Source organism: Amblyomma mixtum, chromosome 6 (assembly GCF_055824585.1).
Source record: "Amblyomma mixtum isolate Tamu chromosome 6, ASM5582458v1, whole genome shotgun sequence".
NCBI classification, from domain to species: domain Eukaryota; kingdom Metazoa; phylum Arthropoda; class Arachnida; order Ixodida; family Ixodidae; genus Amblyomma; species Amblyomma mixtum.
The window spans coordinates 111001578-111019917 of record NC_143017.1 but is presented as its reverse complement, the minus strand read 5'-3'; the positions used below and the strand labels follow the sequence as shown (position 1 = coordinate 111019917).

Sequence of the window (18340 nt, the reverse complement as noted above, 5' to 3'; positions counted from 1 at the left end):
ATTCCTTCTTGGAATATTTCAAGCGTTTATATGCGGCACTGCACTGTGACATTTGTTTGTTCACAAATAAATCTTTTATTTGCTATTGTTAATTAAAAAGCAAGAAATTAGAACTTTATAACTTTTCACACCTTCTCGGAGTAACCGAAATGTTGATCATTCAAATGCAAGATATGCACAAGCAGAATAGTAAACAATCTGAAACGATTTCCTTTATCACCAATGCAGATATATTAAGCACTACAGCGAACACTGTTTTAAACCTGGCACCTTACGTGTGGCCCTCAAGCTACAGCAAACTTCAAAATTTTGGGCGCCGTAGTTCAAGACTTGGAACCATACTAGCTGATCAGTTCCTGGCATAAACAAATCATCTGCACAAAAATTATATATCTCTTCTCTTTCCATCCCCCCCCCCCCCCCCCCCGAAAAAAAAAGACAGAACTGAACATCCACGTCCCTGGTGGAAAACTGCGATGGCAGAGCAAAGGCGCGGGGATAGAAGTAAAAAATTGCCGCTTCGGTGTTCGCATTAGGGGGCACACGTTGCAAATCGGAAATTCGCAAGTCTGGTGATTGAATGCATGTCCGGGTCGCGGGTACGACTGTGATTGAACGAGCCACTCATCTTAGTTTCTGATAGAGGAAGTGTGAGTTCTGCTTGAACAGCGGAACGTCCCCATTCAAACTGGCCTGCATGTGCTGCAAAGCGCGATGCTACGAGGCCTCAAGGTAGAGCGAACAGGCTCTCAGAGAGTCACCGCGGCTTTAAGCTATAGCAGTGGCGTGGGGTTTACTGATGACTTAACATTTATAAATGATAAGCGCACTATCTTTCAGTAATTTCAGTCTAGAAATTACGGTCACACGATCTCCTGCGGTGTACTGAGTACCCAAACACGTTCCTAACGGGCTTGTGTAACGAAACTATGGGATAACTCGATTTTCGGAAACAAAACGTTTACAGGGATAAATCTAGCGCAGTGAGCAAATTTGTTACCTCACCTCCTTGTAGAAATCACAACGAATGGCCGTACGACCACGACATTAGAGCCCTTGCAACCCGCCCACTCATATCGAGAGAGTAAGTAGTCAACCTCCCCTCTTTCTAATTTTTATTTACTGTCTGAAATGGAGCATACGAGTATAACACGAGGCAAGGTTGTTCTGTCCCGTGTTTTAGGAAGGAGCTTGCAAAATTTAGCGGACTGCATATATTACACTAAAATACTGATAATTAGCTGTGCACTTAGCTCGTGATCACGCGTTTTCAACGTTTCGGGTGAGCATTCCAGTAAGTAAAAAATAAAGTTGGCATAAATATTTTCACTCAGTGATTCCTTCAGTGCAGACGGTTCAGGGTCTCCGTTTACAGAGAAAAGCAGAATTCTGAACCGGGAGAGTGAGCGTCTCGCGTTGTGTGACTACGATTAACCGCTGAAGCACTGTGCCGCCAGCACCACCGCGCTGTAAAGTGTCACATGACTAGGCCACTGTAGGCGTTCAGGTTATGGCGATTTCCAAAGCTGCTTAACCATATTCCGTTTTCTTTCCGATAGAGAGCGCCAGCGACAAAGCACTCACGGGCCCCGGGAAAGGCGCTCAAGTCGCCATAGAAACATGTACAAAATCCCACACTCTCGCTGATGCGCTGGGAATATTGTTCCAGTCGCGGTCTTCATCAAGAGTAGCGCTTGGAGTCGTGGTTCCGTTTGGCGAGACACACTTATAGTGAGAACATGAACAAGCCAGGAGCAGATGTAAAATTTCATTCTCACTAAACTGCGTCTGAAACTATGGCATGCCCAGTTTTTTACGGTTAATAACGCCGTGTATCTCACGCATTGCAGATGCTTGGCGATCGGAGAAGGAATGTGGATTGTTTGTGTATGTTTAGAGCGCGTCTGTGGCATTGATTCTGGCATTGTGTCGCTATGTGGCAGCCCGCTGCACGTCCATTGGAAATCGCTACTCGCCACTGCTCAGTGCTGAGCGAGACTTACAGTGCAAGCGCATCGCAGTACACGGTACATAGAGTAGCAACGAACCTCGCGGGGGATAGAATTCATAGTAGACAGAACCAGAAACACGAATGAAAGCGGGAGAAGAAGGTGCACCGGTTCCGCCTGGGCACACCTCCTCGATTTCAATGCCAGCCAGATCAGTCGGCTTCAATAAACCAAGCCCTCTCGTGCTAACCTTACTTCACATTTTCTAATGGCCAGCCTTCGTGTCTTTGCTCCCGCGTTTTTTTTTTCGCGAGGTGGCTCTTGTCGACATTTAAACAAGAGTTCCATGGAGGTCGCCGCATTGTTCACAGGACAGTTGTGCGGCCCTTAAGCAGGCACGGTGCAAGCGGTTTCGCGAGATCTATGCACCAATTCGCTACAACTCGCAGAGCAGGTGTTTTCACATCTGCGTGTGCCCGATGGAAGGTTCATTATGGGAGCATACCGAAGATCATGTTGCCAACCATGAGGGCAGTTCGAGCTATGATGTAAGCGGCTGCTCCTCGTAAGCGACGCCACATTGCAGAAAAAAAAAACCAACAGAGGCCCCCTCCCAAAGAGGCAGTTCTGCGAAGTAAGCGATGTGACTGGCATTGAAACACCAGGGCGGGTGGGCGAGGCTCCGCTTCCGCCGAAGAGCACCTCCTTCTCCTAAGTCGCAGAGGCGCTCGCCGCTGAGAGCAGCCGGTGATTCCGGAGCCCGTGTGGACGCAGATGTCGTATGAGCGTGTTTGCGGCGGCGCCTCGGCCTGCGCCCGTCTGCCGACTCTAGGCTGAGATCGCACTACGTCGAAGTCGCCAGCAACCTCGGGAGGACCTGGAGCAGCACCAACGCCCAGAGGAAGCCCTGGAGCAGCCCGCCGCCATTCGCTGCGGCACACAGGGAGGTGGAGAGAGAATAGAAACAAAAAACTCACAGGACGGTTACAGCTGTGTAACGCCATATTCAGCGACAGCTGCTGAGAAATATTCTTTTCACGATATACTGAGATGAAGAATGTGAGAGCGGCATGCATACATGTATAGCTATAGAGTACTCTTTTTAACTTTCCACACACACTCGTTCTTCCTCTAGTCCTACTCTCCGGGACGCCGCTCTAGGCGCGCAACGTCAGCACCGCTGAGCCTCCCCTCGAGTGGTGCATTTCGCAGCAGCCACAGCTGGAGGAGCATGCTACATATATCCTCCGCGCTTACCGTACTCTCCTTCTCCCTTCTACGACAACCACCCTCCCGGTTCTCCCCGTGACAACTATCCTCCCGTTGCGCGTTCTTCAACTTTTGTCTCGCCTTCCTCTTTCCACGGAAACCCAACTCCAGCTAGGTCCCCTAGTAATCACGCTCCAGTTGCGCATTGCTCCGCTATTGCATACACTCTACCTTCCATGGCAACCTCCCTTAGCCTTGCCCGGTAGCAAGCCTTCGGATGGTTCTTGTGGTAACCACCTTTCAGTCACGCATTCCTATGCCCTCCTATACTTTCTTCCTTTTATAGCAACCCTCCTTCTCCTCCCATGGTAGCCACGCTCAGGTTGCGTGTTCCTCGGCTCTTGCCACAGCCTCGTCTTTCCACCGAAACTGCTCTCCTGGTGGTCCCTGTGTCAACCACCTACCGGTAATGCATTCCTCCGCAGTCGCCGCACTCTCTTTCTACAGTTATCCTCCTCCTCCATCTTTCACAGTAACCATTCTCCTAATGGCTACCGTCGCAACCACCGCCTACTTGCGCCTAACCCCGTTTTTTCCACAGTTGACCTCCTCTGCCTCCTACCGCGAAATTTACCTCCCGGTTAGGCATTCCTCCGCTCTCGCTGCACCCTCCTCCTTTCGCGGTAACCACCTTGATCAATAGTAACCGCCATACTGTTATGCCGGCTTTTACTATAACAACTATCACACTAAAGTCAGGAAACAGGCCTTTAATAGCTGCCGCTGTAAAAAAGTATACGCTAAGCAAAAAAGTCCACGTGAATGGACAGGCGGTCCTGGTACATTATAAAAGCAGGCTCCTCCGGCTGTCCCCCTCCTACCCTCGGTTACCGAACCACTTTAGGCCAAGCAAGCTTTTCGCTTGTGAATACATCAAACGACAGGAACCACTGGCAAGGATTGTTGCGGTGCATGTAACAAGCAAGATCGCCACTAATAACATAGGGAGAACGTCGTGCGCTCACTGTTGGAGAGGGAGACCTGCAGTCCCGAGCTGTGCCGCCGGTCTGCGCCTCCGACGGGCACGCGCAGCTCGCTGGCGGCCGTGAACTCGCGCAGCTGCCGGGAGACGCACTTGAGGCGCAGCTCGCCCTTGCTGAAGTGCTGCTCCGAGAGGCGGAAGTGGAGACGCAGCGAGGAGCCCGGGGAGGGGGACACGGACGAGTCCGGGGCCTGCGAAGAGGGGGGGGGGGGGGGGGGGAGAAGAGGAGAGGAGTGGACGGAAGAAGCGGATCCTGTCAGCTACAAACCAATCCGCTAGTGGTGCTACGTGTAAATGCGTTGAATGCCCACGTCTTCCAACATTTTTCCGGCTACAAAGTACCCCCGCAGGTAATAGTTATTATCCATAGTTCGGTGAGGCCGTGGTGAGGATGACTGTCCGCCCGTACTATTTCAACCCTGGCTTGCATTGTAGTGAACAAGACGCTTGAATAAATTTGGCAATCGAAAAAAAAACAGGCAGCTAACGTGACCGTTTCATGTTGCAGCCATTCGCGCAAATCTAATGCCATAAGCTATTTAGTTCTAGCGGACCCTAGTGTCACAGGCATTAGAGTGCCAAACAAACATATTTGATGTCGATAGCCATATTATGTTTTTTTTTTCACACTGATGAGTGAAAACAGAGGACACTGTGTATAGCAGGCGTTGACAAAGAAAAGTGCCCGTATTTGTAGCACATAGCACTAAGCTGCGAGACCAGCTGCAGTATTTTTGGCGTGGACAGTGGCCGGGGTCTCATTCCTCAAACCCGAAATCCGAGACGTGAAATTTATAAGTGCCTTGCAAAACCGAGTGCGAAATTTTTGGTAACACTCAGCATCAAGCATAAATAAATGCAAAAGCAACTTAGAAACGCTACATCTCCATTGGTCCTTATCATGCTTCAAACTGTGCGAGCTCACTAGGCTTACGTGGATAACAAAGAGTACACTGCATTACGAATGAATGCTTGCGCACTAGGAGAGGACGTGCATACATAAAACCTTCTGTTCTACGATGTTATGCACATATACGAACTAACTCGGTATTCAAAAAAGTAAGAGTATTAAACAGAACAGTAAGGAGCTTTACCGGATATATACATGCCGCGAAGGCAGCCGTTAGAATCATTACACGTCAGTAAATGCAGATTACACGGAATTACAGGCGGTAATAATATGTAGAGGGTGTCAAAGCAAACTGGTTTGATCTTTTCATTGCTGACAGCGATTATTTTGAAAAGAACTCATCACTAATTTCAAATCGCCGTACTGGAGGTTAATTTCGGCTTGAGTTGTATTTGGATGCCAATGTGTTAAAAGCGAGCAATCGAAATACTTCATGAACATGGCATACATAATCGTCATCATTATCGTCATCCTGGGTTGCGCCCACTGCCACAGAAAAGCCTCTTTCTGGTTGCCAATTATCCACGTATTGCCGCAGGCGTAGCGATGCTATCAGATTCAATCTTTTTTTATTTGATCAGCTAATTGTTTTTGCCTCCCTTTGGAATCCGGAATCAGGTACATTGAAGGACTGTCTGCCATCTCTGATCAACACTACATGCCATGCTTAAGTCACTGTACTTCCGCTAGAATATAAAAACGTGAAAGTACGCAATATTGCTTCATAAGTTATTACACCACATATTAAACAAAACCATTCTAAAAACGATCCCCGCTGAGCTCTAGGGAGCTGCAAAATTCGGCATTTTATTCCATCACGTCCAAACATACGCATTCAGTTAGTTCAGTAGTTGCTAAAGAAGTAAGAAAAAAAGCCATATGAGTCCTCATTAGTTAGCTTTCGCCATAGTCAATGATGACTGGCCATGTTATGCTACTTCATGCAGGAAAAAAGTGCATGCCACTCCATACCGTCTCTTGTAGTGTTGGACAAATCCACCGCTCTATTTCAATTAACTGGGGCCCCGCCGCGGTGGCTCAGTGGCTATGGTGTTCGGCTGCTGACCCGAAAGACGCGGGTTCGATCCCGGCCGCGGCGGCTGAATTTCTTTGGAGGAGAAATTCTAGAGGCCCGTGTACTGTGCGATGTCAGTGCACGTTAAAGAACCCCAGGTGGTCGAAATTTCCGGAGCCCTCCACTACGGCGTCCCTCGTAGCCTAAGTTGCTTCGTGACGTTAAACCCCAATAAACCAATAAAAATCAATGAACTGGGTACCTGGCATACTAATAAACAAAACCGATGCTGTTAACCCAAGGTGAACTCCAAGAAGAGGACGGATAAGTACGCACGTTTATGAACAAAACTGTAGACACAGCAGAAAACGAAAGACACAGTAAGCGTTATCTTCCGACAGGTTTTATTCTTCTGAGGCAGAATATTTATACGCAAGAAAATGCTTAGGTATTAGTATTAGGTATTAGGTATTATTATTATTAGGTGCTTAGGAGGAAGGAGATGCTGTGTGCGCGCGAAACTACGTACACGTGTTGTCGTCGCGTACTGTATGCGCAAGCGCACTGTTCGCCTATTGCTCATCTGATAGCCCATGCTGGGTTTAAAAGGCCGCTTGTACGGACCCATCGCGCTCGGTAATGTAACATGCTTGCGGCCTGCCAGGTAGCAGGAATAAACGCCCCTCGTTGTTTAATCTCCGCTGCCCACTTCCTGGATGCTATTGAGTGTGCTTCTCCAATGCGCTGTAAATGAAGGAACCGTCGTATAAGTTCACCACAAAAATAGCGTCGTTCTCCACGACACAACTGCACTCGAAACGTGAACCGATGATAGCGCTAACGAGAACAAAACCAAAACGCGACAGCAAGGAAAATGGCAATGCGAAAATAAAGTACCCTTATGCAGTAAAGTGGTAGGTGTTTGTTGGGAATGACGGTCGATACTGAAGTGAACGAAAGAAAGCAAAGGCGCACAAGAATTTACTTTTTGTTTGTTCTTTGTTTGTGTAGTTGTTTTTAAGGAAAATAAAAACGCAGCAAACAAAAAAAAGTATGTGCAAAGGGCACGTCATGAGGGAGAACATCAGAGGTCGGCGCAGCATTCACGGGAGAAAAAAGAAGGGTAAAGAAAGGCAGTCGCCTAGAAATAAGGCGCAACGCAAAGGTCCGCCACGCTGCGGTAATCGATAGCTTAGGTCACAATGGCCATCCATTTTTTTTCCTTCCGGTCCAGTTGCAGCCTTCGGCTCCGCGCCCCCACTATGGGCTCGTATATATTTACAGCACTCGCTCAGATGGCTTGGTCGCGACAACACGCACGAACACACGCACCACGCTCGCCTGGAGCTATCCTTGTCAAATTTCTGTCTGGGCGCAGGCAATGGGCACTGCTGCGGTCCGTGAGCTGCTTCCAAACTTTTCGGAAAAACGGGCGCCGTTAAAACGATGGTGGGTCCGCTTCAGATCGGGCCTCAGCCATGCGCCGTACGCGAAACAGATTAAATAAAGAAAACAATGTTTCTCCATGCTCTCCCTTTTGTCTCTGGCACTAGACTCATTCGTCGAGTTCGCTCTCTTTTCGCAGTCTCGTCAGTGGTTTTGTTAGCTGAGCCACGCTTGAGTCTCTTGATATCAATAAAGGCGAATCATCCGATGCCTCTCCTTTTGTAGCGCTTCTTGGACCGCGCAGAAATGGTGCCGAGGAGGCGGGTGGCGCGATGTCAAAAAACGAATCCGACTAACGTTGGTGCTTTACGGCAAGCAAAAAGAAATGCGGGACAGTTTAAGGGGCTTTGTGAGCATATTTCGGGATTGCGTTTTCTGAAGTCTTTTATCGTCTCCTTCATGAGGTACTACAGCCTGGCCTGCGATGGTAAGCCTTTCAGCTAGCAAGTAATATTGTTCGCTGGCTAGAGTTAAAGGCGGGCTTACCAATCGCAGAAGTTAAGGGAATAAATCGTAAAAAAAAACTGCTAAACAGAAACTGAGGACAAATCTATCTCATTTTTTTCTTTGCAAAAATTATGTTTATTCGGCAGCAAAATTAGCATTTATTGTTCATGGTTAACTACAGCCTGGCCTGCGATGGCAGGCCTTTCAGCTACCAAGCAATGTTGTTCGCTGACTAAAGAGTTAAAGGCGGGCTTATCAATTGCAGAAGTTAAGGGAATAAATCTTAAAAAAGAAATTGCTAAACCGAGACTGAGCAGAAATATATCTGATTTCTTTTTCTTTGCAAAAATGATGTTTGTTCGGGAACAAAATTAGTATTTATTGTTTATGGTTTATGGAGGCTTAACTCCCAAAAGCGACTCAGGCTATGAGGGGTGCCGTAGTGAAGGGCTCCGGAAATTTTGACCACCTGGGGTTCCCTAACGTGCTGTGACATCGCACTGGACATGGGCCTCTAGAATTTCACCTCCATCAAAATTCGACCGCCGCGGCTGGGATCGAACCCGTTTTTTTTGGGTCTGCAGACGAGCGCCGTAACCCATGAGCCACGGAGGCGGCTCCAAAATGAGCATTTATTAGTGAAAGTTTTTTTTGTATTTATGTCATCAATATTTTTCCCCTGCCACTAGGTTCATGCTCGTGACGTCAAAAATTACAAGGACGCCGTGATTACTGATAGAAGTGAATGGCAGGGTAGGCTAGCCTCAGAGATCTGCGACGAAAGAAGGAAGCAGTGACACTATTGTGGTTAGCTCTTGGAAGGGGCCGCTGGGGGCGCTGCCTCTATTTTGTTTTTTGTTTTCTTTTTTTGTCGTTGTTGCCCACTACAAGTTACAGAAGTAGAGAAAGTAGCCTATTTGCGATTTGAAAGCAGTCATATACCGAGTAACTTCTGTTGACGTTTACAGATTTTTATTTTAAAAGCTAGAGCTCGAGCGATACTTCCAGCGATACTTCGGTTCGGTCCGTGCAGATTCTGCACAACGGAAGACATCATATACATGATATCGCTCAATGGTTAGACGATTAACTAACTAAAATTCTGTAGTAAACTTTAAAACTCTTGATTTTATAGGTGAGGCCTATATTGGGAAATTTAAGACCGTTAACATTGGACATTGGAGTTGTCGAATTGTCCTAATCGGCAATGTGGTTCGAAAGATCCAACGCCAAGAATATGTATTTCAAAATTGGATTTAAGCCCTGCATAATCATAAAATGACGTCGCTGCGCGTGGTATCGTCGCCGAAGCAAAGTTAGTTTCTCAAATATCTAATACACAAAAGTCTCTATTTCATCAATAAAAATTGCAAAAGACGTCAATTAATTAATAAGCAATGCGGAAAACCCAACTGAACTAGCGTTTAAAAGAGACTTTTTGACACTGAATATTTCGAATCACATTGCCGTTCAAGAAAATTTACAAACTAGGCTCACATTCTACGCTTACGGTCTTTAATTTAGCAATACTATCTTTGCTCCAAAAATTACATATTAAAAGTTTAAATTAATGAACTGTGTTGAGCTCTATCACGCACAGAATGTCTGCCTTCTTGTACAATCCATCTGCACTGACGACACCGACGTATCTCTCACATTTTCTAGCAAAAAATCTGGAAACATTAAAAAAAAAAAATCACCCTGCACTGATATAGATAGACTTCAATCTGTGCTCAGTGCTTTAAAAAACAATGGCCTCCGATCGCGTCTCTCGTTGTGTTTCATGTGACAGATGCTGTTTGTAGGGATTGGAAGTACTTTGCGCAAAGGATTACAGATAGGATGAAAAGCACGTTTATACCAATAATAGAATATAATCGAGATTCAAAACAGCCCCCAAGTGCTACTGTTTATAAGCTGACAAGCTCTGACAGTTCTTCGGGCAGTGATGATGAGGAGGAGGTAGCTTGAGGGGGGAAAACGACAGAAAAGAGAAAGTGCATCGACATTCCAAGCAAAAATAGCGCTTATTCACGACTCGACTGGAACCCCCTCAACTATCACTTGTCGTCACCAGAGCGATTAACAGTACCCTTCGGAGTCCAGAAGAGGGCTTAGTCGGGCTGGTTGCTGCATGCTGATGGAAACTGACTGAACAGCGCAGCGCTAACAGGCAGGACGGAAGAGAAGAACAGGACACAAGCACTTGTGTCCGTGTTCTCTTCCGTTCTTTCTCTTAGAGCTGTTCAATCAGTTTCCACCTTTCAGACTGCTTGGCTTTTTGAGTTCATTTTGAAGAGCTCAGAAGAGACAGGAGGGTAGCCAGGCGGCGGCTGCACAATCTCAAGACGCTCGCCCTCACTTTCATTTCCCGTCTTGTGACAGTTTTCCCCACAGCCTACACTGCACTCGCATCTACACGCTTGGCCCCTGCTGTTACCGTCTACCCGAGTGCCTCCTAGGGTATGGCGCAACTGTTATCTTTCAATGACTGCAGTTGCTGTTAAAGTACGGTACCAGTATAGCACGAGCGTTTCCAGAGGCATGTCTCTTTATCACTTTTTTTTCCAGGTTATCAAAGGAATGTAGCTCCACATATCCCAATGCGCCCACTTACTTACTACAGTGGTGCGTACGCGTTAAGAGCATACTTTCGTGTGAAGAAAATAGTGGCTGCCTTGCTATGAACTTACTACATTTCACTGAAAATGGTTCTGCAGGACACTGTAAAGGAGACGGCCTGGCGAGCACTGTGCTGTCAGTGTGCTTATTAGCTGGAACGCGGAGAACCTTGGTGCACGCTCGTGGCTAAAGAGTTAAAGGCGGGCTTACCAATTGCAGAAATAAAGGGAATAAATCGTAAAAAAAAATTCCACAGCAACAATCAAATATGGGAGGACGTTCGTAGCGCTAACGAAATTATTTACTTGCAGTGGCCTTGCAGGCCGCACGTATGAACAAGAAAACGTCGCAAACGCGGGCCGTTGTTATGTCACAGCGATTCACAGAGCTCCGAAAATGAGGTCACATCCGCTGCCATGTTCGTCATTCATCGCTAACCGCTGAGCAAAAGTCGGGCTTGGTGTCAGGGTAGTTACACTGCCGAAACTTGGTCGTCTTCATTTTCGATAGTGGCTGTTAAGAATGTTCTGCCCCTGCTTCAATGCGCCTGAAGCCGACAACGACTCGGAGCACCGGTCCCGTGATAGACGCGAAGTAAAGCCGCTCTCACCCTGAACACAACACGCATCACCTGAAGGCGCTTGAAGATTCATCCGGAATCCATAAAACCAGCTGACGTTCGCGCACTTCAGTTGACGAATGCAGTAAACAATATCGGTCTCCAATTTCTCCACCATTACAATACTTGCAGATAAGGAAGGTTATATTGCATGCGCACGGGATATTCTTGAACGTGCAGTGATAGATGGATTTGCCATTAGAGGTGAATAATTCTCACCGAAATTTCACCAAGGGTATCACAGGATTGCGAAATACGCACTTACATTATCGCTCTCTCTGTGCAGTTAAACAGATAAGCAGGAAAACAAAATTGCGTGACGCGTCCAGATAAGCGGTGGCCTACTCGTTTAGTTTGGTATCATCTACGCGTAGAGAGCTCCGCTACAGTTTATCCCAGCACGAACTCCCTGCTGTATGCTATACGCCACACGCTATCAAAGAAAATGCGAGGGACAGAGAATGGGCAAAGCGAGCGGAGATAAGTTGACAATAAGCATGACTAATTACAGTTTATCTTAGGCACAGTCGCTGGAGCGAAGCTGGCAGCCCGACACAAGAAGCGAAATTCCGCACGCCCGAAGATGCATCCCCGCGCGAGATAAGCGGGTGCCAACACAATGTCGAAAGAGGAAAGGTCAACAAAACAGGGATGGGGACGCGAGTGCGGACAATGAAAAAGAATTATTCGCCCAGGAAGCAGGAAAGAAAGCCGCTATCTGGCAAAAAGCCAAGCCGTGATGACACAATACATTCAGAGGCAGGGTCCACACAGTCAGCGAGCGACCTCCGCGAGCGTCGCTCGGTGACAAGAGACAGAAATCGCTTCTCCCTGCTTGCACAGCGACGAGGGAGCCCAGAGGAAGAAAAAAAAAACGAAGAGGAAACAATGGGGAGACACGGGGAGAACGGGGAAAGGGGAAGCGACGAAGAAAAATAAAGGAGCGGCCGCTGACCGCGGACAGTGGCTCCGCGCAGACGTCGGCCGAGACCCTGCGAGCGATCCCGATAATCCCGTAACCGCCGCGTGGCAATTGCCGCTGTGGACGGCTAATGCGGGCGATAAGCGAGCGGCCGCCGCCACGGCCCATCACTCCTACGCCGAGAACAAACGACGGCACGGTCGGACGCCGCCGCCGGCCGGAGTCAGTCCGCGCCGGGACTCCTCCGACCCGCTGCGACTCCAGTGAACACGAGACACACCATGGGGCGCAGCAATGTGAAAAAAAAGCAGTTGCGCGACAATGTGATGAATAACGCGACCAGCGGCAGTATATCAGCGGACGGCGTTCTTTCCGCCGTGAGGGTGCAGGCGGTTGCAAAGTTTTCGTGACCACGGTATCCGATGTGGCGCTTGCCTCTTCGCCGATGGCGAGCGTTTCCGAGGGTTTTTTTGTTTTTTTGAGCACTACTTTGAGTTTGTTAGGCGTCTTCTCGAAGTGTGCTTGCTGCAAGGAATCTGTGGTCTTTTCACGCTCGGTTCGGTGCCTTTGAGGGCACTCACCCGAGGAGAGGGGGTGCAGGACGGGCGGAAACTCGACGAGAGGGAAGCGAGAGGGCCGAGACGGTGCTTTAAACCCGTCCCGCCGACATGACCGGGGAGTGTACTGGGTTCATCAGCATTAGCTACTGCAGCAGCAATGCCTGCGTCTACGGCAGAACAAAACCTGTTTCATTTTTCCCCTAATTCACTCCCTCCTGCACCAGTTGAAACCTTTCCATTCACCTCTAAGTTCCCTACAAAATGTGACTACTGGCAGAATACAAGTGTCATGTACGTACTTTTCTCCTGAAAGGTACTGGTCATGACCTGTCAGTGCCTGCCAAAGAAACACAACCTCTTCCTTATTATCCCAGCTACTAATGCAGAAATGCATTACGAGCTTCTGTATGCCAGGTGTTTGCCTGCTTCGGCGCCCGCACTGCGCGGCTCGCCTGTAAAGAACCCGAGAACAAGTTGACCGGGATTACGTGATAAGCACCCATGCGTTTCAAAGCGAGTCCTGTAATAATGGCCGCTAATGGCGTACTGCATACTGTAGGGTAGAGTAGGCAGCAGAACAGGTGATCCATGTCATTCGGCTAAGCTTGGATTAGTAGAAAGACAAAGATAAGGAAGTAGTGGAGCAAGGTGCAGCACCTGATTCAAGAGAGAAAACGGCGAGCGTGGTAGCACCCACTCACTGCCCCAAGCGAAAAAACTCTGGGAAAACCACGCAGGCCCCGGTGACCTACAAGGCCAACAAATGGATGCCACAGAACCTCCTGGCGCAACTGGCCCAAACATACCACGATATCTTATTGCCCTCTATGAAAATTCAGGCAAACCAACATTAAAAATTACAGACCATCTTTCAGCCCACACACGCACATATTGCATCTACACCCACTTTGTGCGCTCCTGGAAAAATCCTTTCCAACCTGGATTGCAGCATTTGCTTCGTCTTCTACTAACTTGAAAACATCATTTGTCTGTTAGATTCGCTGCTAGATTTTTGCCTTTAGTAGTAGATTCGGAAACAAGCTTAGCCAACCCACTAGTAAAATATTCGCTCTTAAACTGAACCAAAACAATGAACAAGATTTTTCTCTGGTGGATCAAAAAAATATCACTCCAAAGTAAAAAATCTGCAGCGTTACCATATGTGCTCATAATGTACTTCCGGCGATAATTACCCTACATCTGTTAATTCCATCCTGAACAATATGTCCTCCTCCATATCTGCCGAGAAATGTCGCCCTCAGTTCCCCAAACTCAGCAATCGGGTGTGGTCTTTGCCTGACATCCACGGATGACAACAATATGACGCAGCGCAAATTTCAACGTCAACCTTTAGTAGTACCTCTTGTGTTCTATTGTCGTTTACTCTTAGTCTCGGGCTACCGATAAAAAACTTAAATGATCCCACGTGAGCAACAGGGCAGTTCAGTTGCGTCTCTTGAGCAGGGCTTAATGCTCACTGCCGTCTTTTTCTTCAAGGGACTCTAAAGTGGAACGCCACATCCAACTATAGATATGGAATATTTAACGAGCGCAAAACTTGTATAGGCCCAAAAATGCTCAGCGCTTTCACGCGCAAGTCTATTTCGGCGAAAAAGGGCCGTCGAAATAGCACGGAAGCGCCATAGTGAGCGCTTCTGAGATAAGAGAACAAGACGCGTGAAGCAGTCGTGCGCAGCAACTTCAAAAGCGCAGTTCAAGCACAAGCTCTCAGGAATGTTCTTGCCTTTTCCAAACTCTGAGGCTGCCACATCTCTAGTGTGAGAAATAGCAAGCCCCATTGTGGCGCCATCTAGTGATAAATACTAAAAAAAAAAAACGGCTATACGGCTCCGTTTTCGTTCCTTTAAAAAGGTCCGGAAATTGCTCAGGGAGGGTACACGACTTAACGCAACATCGGCTGCGAGGAGCAAATTGGAGAGGCACCAGCCGATTGCTCTTGCAGTTTAGGCAGCGGTGCAGTAGCCCTTTTCACCATAAAAGAAAAGAACGTTGGTAGTGTTCTCCAAGGGCAGCTTATAAGTTGAGGGCGCAGTCATGTTGTTAATATTTCTTTTTTTCGTTGTTGCTTTAAATTTATTCCTTTCATTATTTCGCACGTTAAGAACGTGCTGCGTGGTCGAAAAGCATGTACTCGAAGGCGATGAATGAAAACTATTACTGCTTTCATAAAAAAAAATGATTACTCCGTTTTCTGCGTTTGCCATATGACTAGTTGTGGTTTATACAAAATGTACAGGCGCCTCTCAATTCCCGGCAAAGGCCGGAAGCTTACGAGTGATTTATCGCCTTTGAAGAAGTATAGAATATTCAAACTCGTAAACGCCCTATCGACCGCTTTACATTTGTACAGTTGTGTATAGTTGCGCACTGGGTTTTTTTAGATCGATTTTAGCACGGCGTTGCTGCTAGACTAATAATTGCCTCAGTACTGAATACTGAATCTGAAATCGACAGTAAGTCTTCGCGGACATGCTAGAAGGCAATAGCATAATTTACGCTTAATGTTCACATGCACTGAGAAGCTAGAGCAAATATTTCATGCTGCCGTGGCCCGTATCATTTTCGCATCCATTCTCAATTTTCTCTCTCTTTAGCACCTGTAGCTGCCGCGGTGGCTCAGTGATTATGACGCTCAGCTACTGACTTGAAAGACGCGGGTTCGACCCCGGCCACGGCGGTCGAATTTCGATGGAGGCGAAATTCTAGAGACCCGTGTACTGTGCGATGTCAGTACATATTAAAGAACCCCAGGTGGTAGAAATTTCCGGAGCCCTTCACTACGGCGTCCCTCATAGCCTGAGTCGCTTTGGGACGTTAAACCCTAATAAACCAAACCAAACCAAACCTTTAACACCGGTGGCTAGCCCACTGCGTCCACCTGATGCATGGCACGGCTGGCGGTGACTTTTGTTTTCAATTTCAGCTGAGTGTCGGAACGTCAGCGCATGCGCAAAGCACGAACGCTTCCCAGCTGTTGCGTGAAGAATTGCATGAATGGCGGCCCAGTGAGTGGAATAAAGGTTTACCTAAAAAATATTTGGAATACAACGAAAAGAAAGTTGCAAAAATTTTATATCTTTTCATATACGCTGGACGACATCGTTATCCGAGCACACCAGATAAGAGCTAGCACCGCTACTCACCACTCCATTGCGACAAGCGCTAGCGAGAGCGGCCTTCTTTAAATACTGTAACAGAGGTCTACTCAGTTACAACGCGCAGCTCTGAAGGCTACGGAAAAAGCGAGCAGAAGTTACATCTGCAAATGCACTCCCGTTCCTCTTAAATCCCGAACAGCGGCCGAGAGCTAATTTTGCTTTAAGATAAAGATCTTAATCATTCATTCAATTGCATCGAAAATTTTTCATTCATTTGAGTACATTCTTTGGGGCGAAGTGGTTCGAGGACGAAGCCAGGCAGGGAAAAGGGAACGTGGGTGCCTTGTGAGGTGAGTGCAGAGGAAGTTTAATCCGGTGGCGTTGCAAAGCGGTTTGGGTGAGGTCTGTTTTTTCGTTTTTTTTTGCATCCAGATTGCATTTATTTATTTATTTATTTATTTATTTATTTATTTATTTATTTATTTATTTATTTATTTATTTATTTATTTATTTATTTATTTATTTATTTATTTATTTATTTATTTATTTATTTATTTTACCCTCAGGGCCAAAGGCATTACAAAAGGGAGTGGGTTACATAGGATAAAACAACCCAATGAATACAACACAGTGAATCTTATTGGAACTCAACTCTCTCCTAAATATACAAAGTTAGCTAGTGGATCGCAAAAACGAAGGTTATTTTCAATGGCTGCATATCGGCGGGAAGGCGGTTCTACTCGACTCGGAGTCCGTGGTAGGAGAGACTGAAAGCAGGCGTTGCTATGGCATTTTGCAATCCCAACTTTGTGACGATGATCAATGCGACGGCAGATTTACTCAAGTGGCGAAATAAAATCTTCATGCAGCGTGACGTGGTGATATGCCTTGTGGAAATGAGTTAGGCGACTGATTATCCAACGAGATTGCAAAAATTGCAAGCTGGCTTGTGGGAGCCACCACTGCCTACCTTTTACCGTGAATGCCTTCCGAATTTCAACTGAAGGCACAATTGTTGCATTGTGGAAGAAATATACTTTGGTATTACCAAGTAGTAGAACACGTTTAGGAACGTTTCACTTAGGCTCCGTGAAAGCCCTGGGGACGCTGCGGTCGAGAGGCGATGAAGTTCTCTCATAGATAGTGGAGGGGTTTACAGACAGGAAGCATTTTCACGGTTTTATAACGCTAGCCTTCTTGTCACTTCTTTGCGCACGAACAAGTGAGCATGGTAGTCTCAGATTGTGGAAGCAGCGATCTGGCAGCTAACTGCACCCAAAGGGAGCCCAGTCTCCGTTCATTACAGCTGCTGCACGAGCGTACAGTCGGGGACAAAAGTCTCCGGACCACGTGTTCCTCAAACGAAGCTTATAGCTCTACTATAAGACAGCGGCTGGAGACCGCACTTGTGGAGATGAGTGAACAAAAATTTAACTTTTACCTCCACAAGTGTGGTCTCCAGCCGCCGACTAATAGCAGAGCTATCGGCTTCGTTAGAGGAACACGTGGTCCGGAGACTTTTGTCCCTGACTGTACATATTCGAAAACCGAGGGCTCCTGCAGTGTGCGGGCATCCAAGCCCACGAAGAACTAGAGATGAAGTTCGAACAAAGTTTTTGTGTTTAAATGCTTGAGTAAGGCATTAATAAGATCATTAAGGAAATCCTGCAAGGATTAAGAAAATTTTTACGCCACCTAACAGAAAAACGTGTGCTCTATCTGCAAAGATGTCTTATTCAGTTACCTCTATCATGTATCGACGCGAAATTATTCAGCCCCATAAATGTTAGTTTCTTACAGAAGGCCGCATTTGGTTCCTTCCTAGCCATTGTGTCCGCGAGGGTTCTTCGGTCTTCGTCGAACTGTTCCAAACCTTCAGAAGGAATGGTGGAGTGTTTACTGCCGGTGCACCATACGTCCCTGAACAGAGTTCCAAAAAAAAATTAAGCAGCAGCAACCTCTACACCGCCAACAGCTTCAGGCGTCGCCATAATGCCTAATAATGCGAGTTTATCGCAATATTGAAAAGCAACCGCGACACGGTAGACGCTAGCGACTATCTGGAATTATGGTGGTTAGCTGCAATACGTTCCAATCGATGAGTTTGGAATAAAATGACGGTCTTACGAAGAACTTTTCGCTACTTACCGACAGCCCTACATAAGGACATATTTAGGGACCTTGCCTACCTAGCTGCATATCTAGGCGTTTTATTGCACCCGAACTGACTTTCTCTTGCTCTTAATGTTTCGCATCATCATCATCCCCTCACTGATCATTATTTACTACCGATACACCCAGCGTATACTATCTATACTATCTATACACCCACACTCTAGTACATGGAAGCACGGGGGAACACTGTCTTGATAGCCCTCATAGATTCTGGGTCTGCCCCCACGTCTAATCCAGCCTCATTCAGCCTCTGCCCCCACTTCGGTTCGGAACGTCCCTAACTCGCCGGCGACTTGACTCACTTG

At 47.1% G+C, this 18340-nt stretch overlaps 1 protein-coding gene across 1 annotated transcript in view; it reads right to left on the bottom strand.

Moving 5' to 3' along the window:
• Positions 1-459: 459 nt before the first annotated feature.
• LOC149340037 (uncharacterized) overlaps positions 460-18340 on the bottom strand; it is a 224395-nt gene continuing 206514 nt past the window's right edge. Inside the window, exons 7-8 of the mRNA XM_089548779.1 lie at positions 4184-4391; positions 460-2879 (exon numbers count right to left, since the gene is read on the bottom strand). Of these exons, the coding sequence (XP_089404905.1) occupies positions 2794-2879; positions 4184-4391 (294 nt within the window). The 3' untranslated portion in view covers positions 460-2793. The remainder of the gene's footprint in view (positions 2880-4183; positions 4392-18340) is intronic.